This window comes from Arachis stenosperma, chromosome 2, assembly GCF_014773155.1.
Source record: "Arachis stenosperma cultivar V10309 chromosome 2, arast.V10309.gnm1.PFL2, whole genome shotgun sequence".
Classification (NCBI taxonomy): domain Eukaryota; kingdom Viridiplantae; phylum Streptophyta; class Magnoliopsida; order Fabales; family Fabaceae; genus Arachis; species Arachis stenosperma.
In genome coordinates this window covers 103,645,870-103,666,513 of record NC_080378.1, presented here as the reverse complement: position 1 = coordinate 103,666,513, position 20,644 = coordinate 103,645,870, and the positions used below count along the sequence as shown (strand labels likewise).

Sequence of the window (20,644 nt, the reverse complement as noted above, 5' to 3'; positions counted from 1 at the left end):
CTCTAGAGATTTTGCAATGGAAGTGGGAGAGTATTGCAATGAATTTCGTATTGAGCTTACCTAAGACTCGGATGGGCTATGACGCCATTTGGGTGGTTGTGGACCGACTAACCAAGTCGGCTCACTTTCTCTCCATTCGGATAAGTTGCACGATGGAGGAGTTAACGCGACTATACATTAAGGAAATTGTGAGATTACACGGCGTACCTTGCACCATTATATCTGATAGGGACCCTCGGTTCACATCAAGGTTTTGGGGAGCCTTTAGCGAGCATTTGGCACTCAATTAAGTCTAAGCACTGTATATCACCTTCAAACAGATGGTCAGTCAGAAAGAATAATCCAGACTTTGGAGGATATGCTGAGAGCTTGTGTTTTGGATCAGCCGGTGACCTAGGATAATTATATGCCCCTAGTAGAGTTTGCTTATAATAGTAGCTACCATGCGAGCATTTGAATGGCTTCGTATGAGGCTCTGTATGGGAAAAAATGTCCATCTTCGTTATGCTGGTATGACACCGGAGAAAGGAGTTTATTAGGGCCTGAAATGATAACTGAGACTAATGAGCAGATAAAGAAGATCTGAAGCCGAATGCTTGTAGCTCAGAGCCGTCAGAAGAGCTATGCTGATCAAAGGCGGAAGCCTTTGGAGTTTGAGGAAGGAGAAAATATCTTTCTGAAAGTTACTCTAACCACCATAGTGGGAAGAGCCATTAAGATTAAGAAACTGAATCCCCGTTACATTAGACCGTTTGAGATCTTGAAGAGAATTGGACCAACGGCTTATAAAATTGCCTTACCGCCACATCTTTTGAACCTGCATGACGTGTTTCACATGTCACAACTTTGTAAATATACTCCTGATCCAAGTCATATCCTTGAACCGGAATCGGTTCAAGTAAGAGAAGATCTGACGTTTCCAGTAACTCCAGTTAGGATTGATGACACCAGCATCAAGCATTTACGCAGAAAAGAGGTCTCTTTAGTGAAAGTGGCTCAGAGTCGGGCTGGTATTGAAGAACATACTTAGGATAGAGCTCATTAAAACGAGAATTTTGACACTAATTTCAAAAAATTTGGTCCAAGATTGGGCAGAGCGGGCCAACCTGGTTGAACTGGGCCCGTGGGTCCAACCGGCCCATCACTTAAATGAGTCGAAGCTCATCTTCTCCCCAATTTAGCAAAGAGCATGCTGAAACACATACAGGGGAAGAAGAAGAAACCCATCAAATCCCTAACCCTTGTTCCAATCCCTTGATTTAGTGTATTGAGACTTAAATTTTGGGTAAATATGTGTTATGTATATGTTAGGTATGTATATATGAATGATATAGAGTCCTTGGAACCATTGGAAGCTTGACTTGAGAACTTGATGGGGGTTAGAATTGAGTTTTGGTGATTGAAGCCTTGCCCTCTTTGCCTTGTAGATTGCCTTGGTTAATATGTTGAAATCGGCCAAGGTATGGTTTAGATTTCTTGCATTTAATATATAATGTCCTGTGAAAACTTAGGCTAGATGACCATATAGTAGGTTGGAACGTTTGAATGACATGAAATGCTTAGTATTTTTTATGATATTGTTATTATTGATTGAGTATGATTTGCTGGATGATTGTTGGTTATGATGAGGGGATGCGTACACGAGCTGGACTTTTTGTACGCCCACGCGTACACGTGGCCTCTATTTCAACAAATATGGATTTTTTGGGTTTAAACCTAATTTTCAAACTTCTAAACCTCTATTTTCGTTATTTCAATCTTAAATCATAAGTAGTGAGCCTAGTGATTAAACGGAGTTAGGAAATAGAGATAACTTGAGGATGAAATAAAGGTTAAAAGTGATAACCGTGACTTGCCACCACGTGTTCCAGATTGAAATTCGATACTCTGTTGACCCTACGTCGTAAGAGTGACCGGACACATATAAATTACCGGGAATGGTAACCTCTATTGAGTAAAAATGAATGTATGATTTATGAATGAAAGATAAAAAGCTATGCATGGACTCGTGGGGATGCGCGACGGGGGACCGTCCAAGGGTTTAGCAAACCGAACTTGTCGGGTTGGCTTGATAATCGATAGATGAGACTCATCAGCCATAAGACAGGCATATATCATGTGCATATTGTCTGATTTGCTTGTTTATGAACTATGTGGGATTGCCTATGTGACTATAGCCTGTTATTTGTTATAAGTGTTATTTGTACTACTTGTGAACTACTTGTTTTTGCCTTGTTTTGCTTGTTTGTTTGTGCAAATCATGGGAGACAGAAGTACGGAGGAATGGTGGGGAAAGTTCAGTATATAGGTTAAGTTTGGTCAGGTTGAGAACCTTTTGATGACCACCTATTTATGGCTTCTGTTTTTTGTTCCTTAAGCTTTACATTTGAGTGTCGGCATTTTAGGATTGCCTCTGACATTTCCAGGACCTTATATCTGATATGCGTGGCACCTTTACCATGCTGAGAACCTCTGGTTCTCATCCCATACTATGTTGTTATTTTTCAGATGCAGGTCGAGAAGCACCTCGCTAGGCGTTTGGACTTCTGAAGCGGAGTGGTTACTGGGTTTCCTTTGTATATATGTACTTAGTTTCCTCTCCAGACAACCTGTTCTTTTGATCCTCTTAGAAGCTTATGGATAAATAGGGTTTTGTTTATGTAAATTTGGATTTTGGACATGTATATATATATATGTAAATATTCTCCGGCCAGCCTTGGCTTCGTAGGCTACGTCAGGAGCTAGTTATTCTGTATTATTGACTCTCTAATATCATTTTATGTTTACTTATACCTACGATTTTTAAGTTTCTTAGTACGCAAGTAATCCCGTTTTCTGAGCGTTGCACTTTTATTTTCGCGATTTTGTTTCACCTGTTTTCTTTAAGGCTCCTAATTTATTATATTCTTTCTCCTATTATATGTATATATTATATTTTAAATGTCGTAATACCACACCACCTCTGTTTTACGGCTTAAGTGTAAAGCTCTGTGTGGTAGGGTGTTACAATTAGGAAGAGTGATACACGAGGCACAGAACGGGGCAAGGAAGGGTCTTCATTGCTCCATGGCTGGCGTTGTCCATGCTGGTGCCATCACCGTTTATTCTCAGATATTCTCTTATTCAATTTTATGTGATTTTCAATTTTTGTTAATGATTGTTGTGTTATGGTGGTTACTGATTGTTATGTAGTAGTTTTTTGTATCTGGAAGAGAACAAAAAGTTCTGGCAGCAGTAATGGCTATGGCACCGCGAAAGTGGAGGGATGGAGGCTGAGAGAAGAGTGATTTCAGGTTTTGAATAGGGGTGGTAAAGTGGACTAACCCATCCCGTCCCACCCCGCCAAAACCCACCCAAATATAGGACGGGCCGGCCCGCCCCGCCAAACTAATATGGGTTCAACTTGCTACCCTACTCCGCCAAAGGGCGAACCGCCGACCCGCCTCTTTTTTTTTTTTAAATATTTTTTAATAAAATCTTTACTTTTATGATGAAATTCATTTTAACATATTAACGATTATTTTAATTTATAATAAAATAATTTCATCGAATTAGTTTTTTAATATATAGAATAATATCTTAAATTAATTATAAATTCATAAAAAATTTATAATTAACCATAATAACTTTTTTTATGTGAAATTAACAACAATAGAAATAACTTAACAAATAATAAGTCTCAAAGTCTCAAACATAAGGGCATAACAATGATAAAACAAACACATAATCTATACATAAATCTATTTCAAATAATTCTACTATACTTAAAACAAAACACACAACATAATCATAAATCAATAAGATATTCAAAAAAATTCATAAATCAACACACATAAATCAATTATCAACTTCCAAATTAATAAAATTTGAATCTGATCTAGAAGTTGAAATACCGCCTCGCCTAGCACCTTGAGGAATCACATCTTCACCTTCACCTTCACCTACAATTAGAAGAATATCCAAAATTTAGATTAAGATATAAATACTTAAATATTATATAAATATTAAATTAGTAACTAATAATCAAATTACCATCAACAAAGTCTTTATTCCAATTGCGAGTACAATCACAGCCTCAACATTTTCTGTCAACATATGATTTTTATATTTGTTAATGACATGAGCTCCAATACTAAAGGCAGATTCCGAAGCAAGCGTAGTAATTGGAATACTCAATAAGTCACACGCCATGATTGATAACTTCGGATAACGATTCTCATATAATTTCCATCATTCCAAAATATCTAAATTTTCAAAACAATCCTTTGATAAAAGTGGCTCCTCCAAGTATGTATCAAGTAGATTTTTTCTACTAGAGACTTCAGTTTGATAGTTACATTTCATCAATTTCTAGCAAAATAGAAATAATCACATCTTGTTAGGATAAAAAAATGACAATTAATAATATAAGAGAATTAAAATATGTTAAATATTACTTACACCAACAATCGCAAGTCGCTTCTTGCTTGCACTTTCAGGGGTATGGGCTATGGATGAAGATTGAATACTAGGTCCTTGTGCTTCAACCGTTGAAAGAGAATTTTTGTCATATTTTTCAAAAAGCTTGTATGATTTCTTTTTCACATGTTCCACCTTTCCTTTTGCAGTCTCAGCATCAATCTCTTCATACATAAGTTCCAAAGTAGAAATCTTAAGTCTAGGATCAAAAATAGCACCAAATGCAAGAATGACACTATACTTTTTCCAATACTTCTTAAATGTGTTCATTATCTTTTGTCCCATGCTCCTTAGAAGCTCATCTTCACTTCTCAAATTTTCTATCAAAACACATTGAATATGATAGACTTGTAGAAAATACAAATTCAAAGTAGGGTAAGATATTCTAGATATCAAATTAGTAGTTTTATAAAAGGGGTATAAAAATTCACATATCCTTTCAACTCTCCCCCATTCATCAACCGAAGGACAATGCTTATAAGCATGATTGGTTGCCTTCAAATACTCAAAGGCCTTCCGATACTTGATAGCGATTTCGAGCTTAGTGTACGTAGAATTCCATCGAGTAGTAACGTCTAGATGCAACCCACTTGTAAAAATCAAACCCTGAATCGCTGAAACACATTCTTTAAATCTTATCATTTTACTTTCCGATCTCCTTACATATTTCAAACTTTCTCTAATCTTATCCAATGCATCATGAGCAATTTTTAATCTATCTTGTACAATGAGATTCAAGATATGAGTAGAACAACGAATATGAAAGAACTCCCCATCACACAATAACCAATCATGCTTATTTAAAGTACTTTCAAATAATCTTGGCATGTATCATTAGCAGATGCATTATCTAATGTAAGAGTCATAATCTTCTTTTCAATTCTCCACTCATTTAAAAGTTTAAAAATCTTGGAAGACAATTCAAATTCAGTGTGAGAAGGAGGCATATGACAAAAACTCAAAATTTTACTTTGTAAATTCCAATTCAAATCAACAAAGTGAGTAGTTAGGCATAAACAACCCTCTGTAGTGATGGATGTCCATAAATCAGAAGTCAAACAAATTCTATTAGGAATGGCTACAAAAGTACTTTTAAGTTTTTCTTTTTCTCTTGAGTAAATTTTTAGCTCATCCTCCTTAAGAGTATTTCTAGTCATCAGGCTTAGAGTTGGACTGATGTATTTTACTCAATTCCTAAATTTTTTATTATCAACAATAGAAAATAGAACATCACATTCAATCACAAAGGCAGCAAACATCTCACGCGATACATGATTATCTATTTTGAGAGCCCCTATTTTATTTTGTCTTTCTATCAAAGTTTGACCAATATCCTCAAAGTCTATTTTCACACACCTGTCCAAATGATGCTTAAGTGACGATGTCCCATATTGTTTACCACCAGCCTTAAACTTCTATTTGTATCCACCACATTTGAGTACGATCTATACCATCATCACCAGGTCCAAGCTTTGTGAAATATCTCCACACATCAGATGTTGTTGCTTTTGTCTTTTTCTTTTTGATATCTTCTGCAGTTTCAGATCTTTCTTCATTTTTAGGATTTTATGTTACATTTCCACTATCAACTTCCATAGAGACAGAGTTATCCATAGCAAAATCAACAACTTAACCTAAATAACACAAAGACATAACAATATCTAAATTAGTAATAAATCAATAAAAAATATTAAAACAGTAAAATTTCAAAAGCATGAAAGAAGCTAAGCATCAGAACTGAACCATCAATAATCTTCGATAATGTTGCATCAGAGCACATACACCAAGCATCCCAGAAAGCAACGAATTAAAACTAAAGTTAATCGATATCTTCCTACCAGTTATATACTATTGGAACCAACACAACATGTACATTGAATAATTTATTTTAGCATTGATTAGAGCCTCCAAAATACCTTCCTAGTACCCATTCAAAATCAAAGAATGCATATCAACTAGCACACACCCTGCAAAAGAAATCATCAGGAACATATAAAAATGGCCTAAATATCACATAACAAACTGCATGGCGAGATGAGAATAAACATTTACCACCCAATAGCACCAACTATTTACCATTTTGTAGTGTGTTAGAAGTTAAGAATAAACACACACAAGGGATACTTAAAAATTTCATAAACAAATTTCAAAACCAAACCCTAGAAAAACAAATTTCATAAACAAATCCACGAAAAATTTCAAAAGCATGAAATAAGCTCTCCACAACACAAACATATGAATATATGATAGAGTTATAACAAAAACAAATGATAGGTAAACTGTAATCACAGTTCCTTACTTAAAAAAAACAAAAGAAAATAAAAATATTTACTTACTGAATCACAGCCGCCGAGAGGCAGAGGAGGAGAGAAGAGCGCCGCCAGAAATCCGCGGGACACAGAACTGCCGAGGCCCGAGAGGCAAAGGAGGAGAGAGGAGCAAGGGATAGAGTAGATGCAAGATGAGACAGCGTCATTGGGACTTCGATTTGGTGAGGACTGATGAGATGTGACAGGGACCGACGACAATGAGCTGCTGAAGGCTGAAGCCGAGAGTCAGGGTTTGAGGGTCTCACCGTCTCAGGGTCAGGGAAGGGTTAGGGCCAGCTGTTGTTTGTGGAAAGAGAAACCTAATTTTCTATTCAAGTAACTATTTATACCATTTGTAAATTTACAAAAATACTCTTAATAAAAACAAGATGGCAGCCCGCCCTGCCTTGGCCCACAATTTTGGCAGTGCAATTTTGGCGGATTTTTAAAATTTGGTGGGTTAAAAATCTCGTCCCGATATGCCTTTTTGGCGGTTTGACCCGACGGATTCGACCCGTTTTGTCACCCCTAGTTTTGAATAAAGGGATTAGGGTTAAGAAATTGGAACTTATGAAAATGTGTTGCCAGCTAACATCTTGTCACGTATGTTTCTCCGTTTGCATATCAGACGTTTTTGTTAATAGAATATATTTTCTTTGACGGATCTGTATTTCGTACATAATTTTTAAATTATTTAAGATTATTTTTGTTAATAACAAAAGTGGAGTTATTATTGTTAGCATTTGAATAATTCAAAAATATTTATAGTGCTTAATCTATTTAGTTTTTTTTTTTTACCCTCTACTGAATAAAGTGTACCCTAATTTAACCTGATCTAAGTTAAGTTTATCATCAATTGAACAAAAAAAAACTCTCAAAGGCCATAGGACATGCAATATTTATTTTTTTTGTTATTTACAAAACTTAAACCTCAAACATTACAAATAATAAGTTAGTAAACCCAATTTTACATAGAAGATTTAACATAGCTTTCAAACAAAAAGTACTCTAATTTTATTTTCAAAACTTAAGTTGAGAGAAGAGATTTGTAAATTTTTTTATTTTCTATAATATTTTTCAGTTTAATAAGTTAAAAATTAATTCTTTTTAAAAATAAATTTTATTTAAGAATTTGTCATTGAGCAATGAATTGATATATGCACAAAGTAGAATTCAAATCCTAATACTTATTTAAGCAAACTAGTAAATTAATCACTCGACCAATCCAAATTAGTTTAAAAGAAATACATGAATGATTACTATATCTCTAACATTCCTATATTTTGCTTTTCTTTATTTGTGGCATGGTACTAGCTAGATTTACGTGTCTTTTATAAGTTGATTTTAATTCGTCGACTCAGCTATTTTTGTATAATAGAGATCTTGAACTCTCTTTCTATTGTGTAGTAAAAAATTTTAACTAAGTATCGAAAAAATATCTCTAACGTTCTTGTTCATGTAAGATTCTCTTTTGAATTTGAAATATGATTGTACATATAATTTTTTAATTAATATATATTACCTATTTTTAAATTAATTTTTTTATGATAAAGATTGAATTTTTTATCTTTTAATTATAAAAATGTTGATAATATATGATCAAATTATTTATTAAAAAATTTAAATAATAAAAATATATATAAATAATTAAAAAAAACCAATACACCATTATGTATGCCATTAATCTAGCAGCTTGAAATTGTGTTGGCTACATTTCACCGAAAGTAACTCAAAGGGAAACAACATATATATTAAAAATATGTAGAATGCAAGGACTAAAGAATAAAGATATTCCCACTTATAAAGTTATACTATATTTTACTATATTTTTATATTTTGACCATTGATAGTAGTGGCATTATCGGAAGTACATTTACCATAAAAGGAAAGAAAATAAAAATCTATTTAAGAAATGTTTGCTGGAAATATATTTATTAAATAATACTGTGTGCAATTACAGATCATCAAATTACACATCATCTTTATTGATTTATTGCCGAACAGTATATATAAACTTCAATTACATGTGGCACGATGTTATACGCATCAGTATTTTGTAACTAAATTTAATTAAGTGGACAAAATTTAATTAAAAAAATGGATACATGTATTATTGTTTTTTTTTGTATTTTTTAATACATAAATTTTTATATATAATACATAAATTTTTACACATAATACAAATTTATTGATATAATATAAAAAAAATTATACATAATCAAAAATCTTATTTATAGCACGTTAATTTTTGTACATAGCACATAAATTTTACTTTCGAATTTATTTTGTTGGTTGATAAATTAATTATAGTCTTTTAAAAATTTTTAGTGCATTAAAATTTTTTGTAATGTTCATAAAAATTATGTTATGTACTAAAATTTTTGCATTGTATGTATTTTTTTGGTTAGATGTCAATGTTTTAGACATAGTCTTTCAAAAATTTTTGGTATTGTATACAAAAAGATTCTTTATTTTACACCAAAATTTCTGTATTATTTACCAAAATTTATGTGTTGTGCTTATTTTATTGGTTCAGTATCAATGTTTTAGGTATGTAATCCTTTAAAAATTTATATTGTGCACCAAAATTTTTGTAATGTGCATCGAAATTTCTGTATTGTGAATCGAAATTTCTATGTAATAGTTTTTTAAATATATATAAGAGAAGAAAAAGATAAAAAAGACGATGACGATGATGACAAAAAATAAGAAAATAGAAGAAGAAGAAGAAATTGAAGAAGAACAAGAGAAGAAGAAGAAGACGCGAGGACGACGATGAAGACGACGTTGTTGAAGAAGAAGCGCGAAGAAAAAGAAGAAGACGACAACGACATTGAAGAAGTGTGTGTATAACAAGCAGGTTTGGTTGGACTTGGTTTGGAAATTGCTTTACCGTCTAACTTTATAGTATGCTGACTTGGTAAAATATGAAGGTTTTAATTTTGATATATTAAAGGCGTAAATTATTTTGTACAGTTATTTATATAATTGTAGAATATATATTGAAATAGTTCTTTAAAGAATTTTACATCGGATGTTTTCGTTCCTAAATTTTTTTATTACATTTAGGTTCCTAATCGTTTTTACAAAGTAAGACATATAAGTCTCTTCTTTAGTTAGATTTGTTATTTTTATTTAGGCAAATAAGTCCTTAAAAGTGTGACGAAAGGACTTATATCTGTATTTTTGTAAAGTTTAAAGATCAATCTCAATGTAATAAATATTTCTTGGAAACGAAAATGTCCAATGCAAAATTTTCCAGGGACCTATTTGGATATATATTCATAATTGTATTTAGGATAAAATACTATTTTTGTTTACAATGTTCGGTCTAAATCCTAATTTGATCAATAACATTTTAAATATCCTATTTTAGTTCTACAAAATTTCAAATAAATTTAATTAATGTTGTCCTATTATTAATTTTGATTTGAATAATTAATAAAAAAATTTAATAGGTTGATTTTACTTACCTACTAAAATTAAACGTTACATTAACTTTTAAATATGTTAATTGTTTATGTCAAAACTAACCGTGGGATAACAATAATAAGTAATAACATTAAATCCATTTAAAACTTTTTGAGATTGAAATAAAGCATTTAAAATGTTAGGGAGCAAAATAATATTTTATCTTTATATTTATTTTTTTAAATAATCATAAATAAAGATAATTTCTATTGATGTTATGATAGTAATTAAATATATATGTAAATTTAATTTCCATTGTAAATACATTAAAACTAAATTAAATGTTTATTGTATGAGTTAGAAAGTGAAAAGTGAAAAATTCATACTCCTTATACTTTTCTTAACCCTAATGCATATAAAGGCTTTAATATGTGCGTACAATTTTGACCCTATATGCTCACACAGTGATTCGATGTAAGAAAAATGGCGTCTCCTCGCTATAATATTGAAATCTGAAAATAGATTTATCTAAATCAAATTGAAAAAGCAACTTTTTGGAAAAGGAAACATTCGATTTTTCGAAAGAATAATACCATGTCAATAGGTTATACAAGTGACTTTATCAATAGCAAAGGAATATATATACATTCATATTTTATAATTATAAATATTTTAAAGTTAAAAATGATTGAACTTAAATATGAGTTCTATCAAAATTGATTATATATAAATCAAACAATTACAAATGCAATCAAAATCGATTATATAATAACAAGTTAATAACATAAGCATAACAAACCCTAAATGAAATCCTAACTAATTTTGGTTCTCTATCAATTCAATTATAAAGATTATTCTCTAATTAGAAGCATGACTATTGTCCACTAATACCGTATGAACATATCTTTATTCAATATATATTTAAATATAAAGAAATATTGAATATACATTTGATTTGATTTAATTTATATACGTGAATAATCACTCCCAAATACACGCAATGATGTCTCCACAAGAGTCCATTCATAATTATTGAATGCTACAAACTGTATATCACAGAATTAAGGAGAGTGTGGGGGGTCATAGATACAGATAGAGAATTCAGCAAATAAATATACACATACATAACATAAAATGAGCTAAAATAAATTAAATTATATTAATAAAAAGCTTAGCTTTAAAGTTAGGCAATGTAAATGATCATGGGAATTTGGACTGAAGACCGTGACTTGCACGAAGTTGAAGTTGGGAGTAGTCAACATCCCTAGTCTATCAAATATCAATACCCACGTGATAATGTAGCTATGTTTATTTGGTTTATACTTAGGTGATAATAGGTAGGATAGGATAGGATTTAGATCTAATTCTAATTTTAATTGTTGGTTTAGAGTTTTATATAAATTCAATCTTATTTTACTAGTGAGTTAGAATATTCCAACTCTAATTCTATTTGTTTTTAACCTGTGAGTTATAGAAAAAATGTAACATTATTATATAATTTGATGATTATTTAAAATAGATCTAACTTTTATATAAAAGAAAAAACCGATTAAATTATTAATTAATAATCTTATCTTAATGGTTAAACATCTTTTGCATTAGTGAGAGGTTTTTAATTTAATATCTACTTGAAATATATTTTTATATATGTATAAGATGCGAGTTGGTCGGATATGGTTGAGACCCAATTCGCACCTTGTCCGATCCACACGAGAATCCTATTCATACTCTATCCTACTCGTTGCGGATCAGATTGACAACCCTACCCGACCGGATTGGGTCGGGTTGGATATCCACGAACAAGGTGCATGTTGCCACCCCTATGTATACGTTATAATAATATTATTATTTTTATTTTTGGGTTATTAATTAATTATAATATTATATGTATTATTTAATTTCCCTTTTTTTATCTTCTTCTTCTTCTTGAATTCCTATCCTTTGCGCAATTTGAGGATGATGCCAAGTTATGTCAACAGTGAATAAAAGGGCACAAAATAATGGAAATTAAAAAGTACTACATACCCTATAGTACTCTTAGATTTAAAGCTATGCTTTCCTCAATAATGAAACTCAGATATACCTCCTCAATAAAATCAAATAAACCCTTTTCTTGCTATTTTGATGACTTCAACAACACCACAAGAAACGTATATTATGGTGATGAGAATATAATTAGAAGATCTCAACTTTTTGTGGTGTATCATCATTGGACATATATATACACTACTTCAATAATTCAAGTGATACATTTATTACAACCTTTTAATTAAGCAACTAAAAGAATACTTTCAAAAATAAAAAATTATATATTTGTAAACATATTCTATCTCATGTTTGTATCAAATCTTTGATGTGATGCTAAAGATGAATATTATACCAAAGGACACACAAAATTAATATAAGAAAGTACTTTGATGAAAACAAAAATAGAAAGAAAATAAGAACTTGATAATCCATAGCCTTACACATTTAGTTTTTTTTTTCTCTCTCTCCACCATTTTTCTCCATATTCATTCTAACCAAGCTGCTTGCTCTTAAGAGGAAGCAAAAAATAGAAGGAAAAAAAAGAAATAAGATAAGTAGTTAGTCACTAAAATTTGCATAACAATAAACAAAACTAATAAAAGAGAAAGTGGGTAATAAAGAAAAAGATCATCAACAAAGGAAGAACCAAAAAAGGGAAAAAAATAAAAGAAGAAAAGAAGAAAATATATGTTATTATAGTCACTAAAACTAGCATAACAAAAATGATAACTATATAGAGTAATCAAAAGATTCATCACCTTGTATAGTGCATGATTATTATGAGGGACCAATAACCCAATATTGGTGTTACGTTTTTCTTCTTCTTATGATGAAAGCATGGAACATATTCATCCACACATCCCAAAAAAAAAATTCAAAGATTCATTAGAAGCAGTGTGAAGAACCCATGAAACTCAGGATGGATAGCGCTACAGAAGATCAAAGAGCGTAAAAACTCTTCACAAACAACGGATCATCGCCGATGCTTCCGTGGCGCTATCCCTCCTGAGCTTTACAGATTCTTCCACACTATATTATAAAAAAAAAACTCACACCATTGTGAAGAAGAAGATGAAGTGCTATATATGTATGTAATAAGATCACCAATACTACTATCCTTTTATTGTATATATATATAAAAAAATTGAAATGAAATGGTAGAAGGATAGCTAGCAACCATTATGTGACATTAAATGCTTCTGATACATGGTGGGGAGGAACGTAGCAGAGGTATTTATAGAAGCAGAAGAGAGAAGGGGACGTTGCAATATATATTCACAATCAAAATAGTAAAATATATTAAAAAGAAATTAAATTGAGAAAGGAAATTAATTTTTAATAATTAATTAAATTGTTTGTGGACACTCATCAAACCTACCTGTAACCATATATAGTTGTTTAATCAAATATAAATTTTAGGGTTAATTAGCTGACCTTTTTTAATATAGATTAGGTGATATTACATGTATAGCATGTATCTTTTAATTTGTTGTTTGTGCTCACTTTTTTAAGAAGGGATGTATAAAGATATTTTGTAAATAGTCTTTAAATATTTTTTTAGAAAAAGTTCCTCAACACTTGAAAGTTGAAAACGAAGAGGTGTAGCTACACTTTATTTGAATAAATATTTAAATGTTATGTTAACTAATAATACATGTTGACATACATCATTAAAGGAAACCTTATTTGATTAAAGAAAAATATTCTAGATTTGATTTTGACGGGTAAATCAAAATACCACATATTTCTGAATTATTGGAACATGAAACTCATGTTATGTGGATTTTATATAATATTTGTGTATTTTTTATTAATTTAAATTTTAAAATAATTAATATTATAACATAATATTAAATTTTTTATGAATAAAAAATTTAAAGTTTAATTTTTATAAAAAATAAAAAATATGCAAAATTTTATGAATAAACTATCAAAACTTTTTTTGCACAAGAGTATATATTAAAATTATAATTATTTATGTGATAAGTGATATTATAAATTTACAACAAATAAAACATCTAAAAAGTTAAAAGCATATAAAGACAAAAAGATAAATAACATCTCTCATGCACGATTTTTAAAATATGTTATTTTTTGAACAACTAAAAATAATGATCTCATTTAAATTACTACTTTACTATTAGATAATTATATTTTTTATTGTATCTTTCAATTTAATAATATAAGTCAAAAATTAATTCGTTATGAATTTAAATTTTATTATTAATTAATTAATTATTATATATACAAAATAAAATTTAAATCTACTCTAATATTTATTTAATCAGATAAATAAATTAATTATTTAAACAACTTAAATCAATTACTATTAGACAATTATTCTATCACCACCATCATCATATGAAATAGCGATGGACTGATTTTCTAAATAAGACAATCCTCTGATAACATTTTTGTTATTGACAGCTACATTTACTTAAACCATACATAATTAATAACTGCATGTGAGTTTTGATAAATTGATGCTTTAATTACCAATAACAACTTGCTCATTTAGAAAACAAACTAAACTTCTATAAATGGAGCAATGTAAAAAGCTCATCACTGTTAACGATGCTAGTAAGTAGTAACCACCACTACCAAATTGACATTTTTTAATTTTTAATTTTTATTTTTTTATTTTTACATTTGGTTTTACTATTGAGTAAATAATTGGTGGGTCTTAGTCTTTCCATTTTCACTATTTATCTTAGTTTTGTCCTTGGAATACCCCTGCCGACTACGATTATTATTGACTCCATAATTTTTCATTCTGTTCAAAAATACTACGTATACAACTTTTAGAGACTTTGAATTATTATTATTATTATTATTATTATTATTATTGAAACTAGTGATGATATTTGCTCCTAAGAAATCAAATGATTATTTTTAATGAGAATGAATGCTTAGTCTTATTTGGGTAAGCAAGGGGGTTTTGTCCTGAAGTCTCCCCTTACTAATGTCTTCACCTTGTTCCTTCTTTTTCATTAATCCAATCTTATCATTGCATTATTTCACTACTTTGCTTTTTGGGGGTATATAATTGAACAACTTGTCCCCTTAATTTATTTTTTACTCTATATAATAATAGTTAGAATCTCGATTTAACTCTTAAAATTTTCTGATATTATGATTTTAAATGAGTCTATCAATTTTATGAAATTTGTACTAAATCTAACAACTTTACGATAAAATTTTACGTTTTTTATGTTCTTAATTTATTTTTTTGATGTTACGTAAAATCTCAATTTTCTCTACCTGCTTTATATACAACGTTCTTATGTTTTTTTAGAACGTCCGTAAAAATTTTTTTTTTCACTTAAGCCTTATAATGTTATTAGTTGTTTTCTAAAATTTCTAACTATATTATTTTTTAGAATAATGATATTGTAACTCCTATTTTTTATAATGCCAATATTTTTTTTTTGGTATTGTATGTTATGCCTACATGATTTTGCAAAGAAAAAGGAATAACTAACATTATCGAAATAGAAATAACAATATTTATTCTTTATTTATTTTAAATTAATTTAATTTTTACAAAAATGTATTAAATATTGACTAAATTGAATAAATTCACTAACTTTTAATATGATATATATTTGGTGATAGTGAGGGAACGCATGCTTAGCATTATTATATATGTATTTCAAAATTAGAGTATCTTATATTATTATAAACTTTCACCTTATTTTATAATTTATAGCCCTCTGTTTCCGTACCCTATTAATTATTTTAGAGGCATCGTCTAATATTTGCTTTTTATAGTAGCTAGTCTCATATTTCGTGTGCTCATGTTCATACAGTAGTGTGTGTTAGATCTCATCCAAAAATAGAATGTTAACATCTGCTCAAAACTCACTCTTCACTACTCATATAAATACATAATATAAGATAATACGTGTAACTAAAATGATTAAATATTGGGTTTTTTTTTTTCAAAATAAAGGAATTATTGTTCATTAGATTGTTTATGGGATCAACCATAAAAATAATGTTATTTGATATTATATTAACATTAAGAATGAGCCTACTTTATATACATATACATTTAGGGTTACACAAAACTAAGTCTGGCATGAAATTTTCGAATGGAATCATTTTTAATCAAATTTAATCTAGCTTATTTAAAATTAGGCCCGATCCAAAATTTAAATAAATTATCCGGCCATTGCCTTGAGCATGCTCATCACTGTTACCTTCGTGTCTTTTGTGATTCGAATTAGCATGTGCTGGCAAAATTTTTGTTTTTTTTTTTTAATATGAAACTATGAATGGTAAAAACTTTTTCTTTACTTTTTTGTTTTGAAGCTATGAATGATAATTGTTGTTACTAAAATTGTTTCCATTAAATTGAAGAAATTTTAATATTTTATTTTTTATTACATTGTTGACATTGATCTATTTATCATTAATTTTGTTGATCATTAACTTTGATTCTTAATGTAATTTTTTTGCAATGCTATTGTGGTTTTATCCATCTTCTGCTATCTAGATTATTTCTTTGTCAATTTTATTAAATTTAAGACTCGTATTTTATTCTAGCATAAATTCTGTACGAAATAAATTGAATTATTCAAGTTTTATCGAATTTATAGGTCAAAAAATGAATCTAGAAAATAGAACTAGTCATAATTTATGGTCGAATTTAGATCGAAATAAAACCGATTTTATTCAGCATATAAACACTCTTATACTCCCATAAATTTATTGACCTTAATATTTAAGGACATCAAGTCTTTTGATCATCTACATCTATTTTTCGTTAAAATATAATTATTTATGTATTTTTATTTATCAGTTTAATTTTTTTAGAATATAATATCAAAATTTTTATAAACTAAAAATCTAAAATTTCATTCTTTTTTATCTCAAAAAAATAATCTAAATAAATATGAGACAAAACAAAAAAAATATATATACAAAATTCACAAAAAAAATCGTACAAAAAAATGTGCTAAAGATAATTATTCATGTGTTTCTACTTACCAATTTAAAAATTTGGACAAATAATTTTATAATAAAATAAAATTAACATAAGTATTTTAAAAGAAATAAATAAGAGTCGTTTACATCGTTGTTATTGCTAATTATATATTTTATCACATATAATTTTTAATTTTTATAATGAAAATTAAATACTTTAAAATGTAATGCATGACTATTGGATTAAACCATATATTTTTTCATATAATATTATAAAAAATAATAATAATTTATATATAGCATATTTTATCTCGCTTAAATAATCATGTGAAACTGAGACAAGCATTACTGTTTTTCATTATTGTCTTGCAAATTATTGTTAAGTTTTACCCTTTTATTTATAAATAACACCGAGTAATTTCAGTTATATAAAGAAAGGGAACCAATATATTCTTTAACTTCATGATTACTTTTGGACCACTTTTTACCACTTATCTCCGATTTAATGATTAAGTAGGTATCTAATAATATTCTTAATGAGTTAAACTTGCACTATGCAATGGCATTAACACGAATTTATCGGAACATAGATATAATTAAAATCAACTTTTACCATAAAATAATAAAAACAAAATAAACTTTACTTTCCAAAATAATCATAAACAAGCATACATTTGCCTAGTTGCCAATTGAATTTCCCTTTCATATGACTGCTTCTTGCTAGCATCAAAAAGTTAATTGTCCCCCACTATATGTAGAGAAATCATGAGATATATATTTTGCACGTGAAAATTTTAACGGCATTTAAGTGGAATTGAATATACTTATCAATTATAAATTACAAATAAAGTTTAATTTTAATATATTAATATTTTTACATTATATATATATATATATATATATATATATATATATTTATATTCTTCAATAAGATTATATTCATGCATTTAAATAATTTTTTTTAACTAATGCGTTTAAAAATTGGTTACTTTTAATATGTAGTCATACACAAGCATGATAACTGTTAGAAACCAAGTATATATATATTTGGTAACTAAAGAAAATCAGTCAAAACCAGTCATAACTTAGCTTATTTAGCATTCATTAAATATTCAAATAAAAAAATCAATCGCAACAATTAATGAATGTTAAATAAGACAAGTTCTGACTGTTTTTTTTTGTTATGTGAATCTATTATTGCCTATAAAAAATGTATTACCTAGCTATTTATATGTGTCAAACAAATAAAAAAAATCACAAAGACAATTATCTAATTTAAATCTAAATATAATTATAATTATAATCTAACTAATTAATATTCAAATTAAATGTTATTCCAACAAAAACAAAATCCTTAGTAACAAGACTGGTGTCCCAAATATAAAAATTATTAGAGCATAGTTATAATAAATTATGTATGTATATAATTTATAATGGATATTCCAGCAGTTGCTAACTTGTATAGCTGGATTTCATTGTATTGGGCAATGATTTTGAAAGCATCGTCAAATCATTTTGCGACGATTAAAAACCGCCACAAAGTTATAAAAATATTACTAATATTTATGGAAAGTGTTGTAGTGTGTGTATTGTTGGAAATTATTGGTTTCTTTAATTCCAATATCATCTATGTTAAATTATTAAGAAAGAAATACTTGAAAGTATAAAAATGTATCTGAATTCATGAGTATAATAAAGAGAGTTTGACTCTTGTGATTCTTTGATTTTTTAAAACTAAAGTCTTTTGTATTTTTGATAAGACTAAATCATAATTTCTTTTATGAAAAAAGGACTGCAGAAGCAGCTTTAATGTGTTAGAAACCAAAATCTTAAAATTATTATTTATATTTAAATGTGATATTCATTAAACTTTAAAGTCAAAATAAAATAACATATCTTATTTTAATCTTATTTAATTATAACTCAAAAGTAATAATGACTTACTCAATTCATTATTTATGATAATAAATAAGATCACAGTTGTATAAATTATTTAATGTGAAATAACTTAATTTACAATTATAATTAATCTATATATTGCCTATAAATAGATTAGAAAATTATATTTGTATGTGTTTAGTGTAATAATTAAACATTTTGGCCCCTCTATGAATTGCCTTGCTCCTTCCCTACAACTTAGTAATATAATCTTTTCACTTTAATTTCTTTGAGTCCATCCGATTTAAAATTCAATCAAATGTCTATGATATACAAAAGATTATTTCAAATAAAAACATCGCGTTGTGTGATTATTGACATATAGAGCAAAACATAGGGCAAATTAAAACACCACCATATATATTGAGATAGAAAAGAAAAAAAGTTCATCTAAAACAACGATAGGGCATTATTCTTGGTGGTGATTGAGTTTGAGCGTTTTGACGTGTGTACAATTGTTGCGGCGGATTTATGATGGAGAAAGAGGAGTGTTTGTGGTGGTCTTAGAGTTAACTTGCGGCGGCGGCGGCCGGGTTTTGAGATGGAAGCTAAGGGTTGTGGTGGTTGAAGTGTTAGTGATCACAAGGTAGCTATAGATATTGGAGGTGCTTTATTTTCACATGGTGGTAGGGAATGAGTGATAAAATATTTCATCCAACGTAATTTTTTTTAAGGAATTGATTGCAATAGTTTATTTTTTAATTTAGTTTTGATACACTAATTATGTAAATAGTGTGGATTTAAAACTTAGATTTTTTTCTCAGATATGTTAATACACAATTAGATATATGTATAAATTATACTAACATTGTGTGCGAAAATTAAATTCTTCTTTTACTTGCTCTTAAAAATTTATTTAATAATGTCATTAACATGCAAATTTAATCCAAAACAAGAACTAATATTATAGGAATTACATACTCTATTTGAGTATTTCTTCATATAATATATTTGTTATTTTTTAAATAATTAATTAAAAATTATTTATCAAATTAGAATGTTAGGATAAAATAATTTTATGACATAAAATTAGAATTTTTATAACATTTTAGTAACATCAATTCTTTTTTTCACAATTATATTCTTAATCCACTCCAACTTCAAATATTATTTTAGCGGAAAATCTGTTTTATTAAATTTTGAAATAATTAATAATTGAAAATATAAAATGAAAATTTTTATTGGACAGAAATTATAACTTTAAATTATAGTTATTTATGAATGGAGAGTATTCAATAAGATAATTGAGTAAGAAAATTAAAAAAAAATTATAGCATAAGAGAAAAGAGACAAATTAAAGTAAATGAAAAAATCAATTAAGGAGCTGTCTTATAAAATATTTTTCAATTAGGGTATTGATAAGAGAACTTTTATATATATAGGGCAATAAAAAAAAAATTCTCATTGAAAATCTTTTATACTTCTAAAAATATACCGAATACATAAAATAATATATAGATTAATATATAAAAATTTTAAAAAATTGTTAAATTACTATTCTCTTCACATTACTATGTTCCATAAAAAAATTTAATTGTTAGAATTAACAAGTCATTTTGGGTTAGTTACTT

The 20,644-nt window shown here is 28.4% G+C and overlaps 1 protein-coding gene and 1 long non-coding RNA gene across 2 annotated transcripts; one reads left to right on the top strand and one right to left on the bottom strand.

The window, feature by feature from the left end:
* The first annotated feature begins 592 nt into the window (after positions 1 to 592).
* On the top strand, positions 593 to 1,030 carry LOC130963342 (uncharacterized). The gene has a single exon (XM_057889469.1). The coding sequence runs from the start codon at positions 593 to 595 to the stop codon at positions 1,028 to 1,030; it is 438 nt and encodes a 145-aa protein (XP_057745452.1).
* An 11,580-nt stretch (positions 1,031 to 12,610) lies between these two features.
* On the bottom strand, positions 12,611 to 13,399 carry LOC130960875 (uncharacterized). The gene is made up of 2 exons (XR_009079286.1): positions 12,965 to 13,399; positions 12,611 to 12,705 (listed from the first exon to the last, which is right to left on the bottom strand). It is a non-coding gene; the product is annotated as an uncharacterized LOC130960875 (long non-coding RNA).
* Positions 13,400 to 20,644: the final 7,245 nt, after the last annotated feature.

What these genes read in the sequence shown, in the direction of transcription:
- LOC130963342 (XM_057889469.1), top strand. Translation starts at nt 593, where the DNA reads ATGCTTGTAGCTCAGAGCCGTCAGAAGAGCTATGCTGATCAAAGGCGG.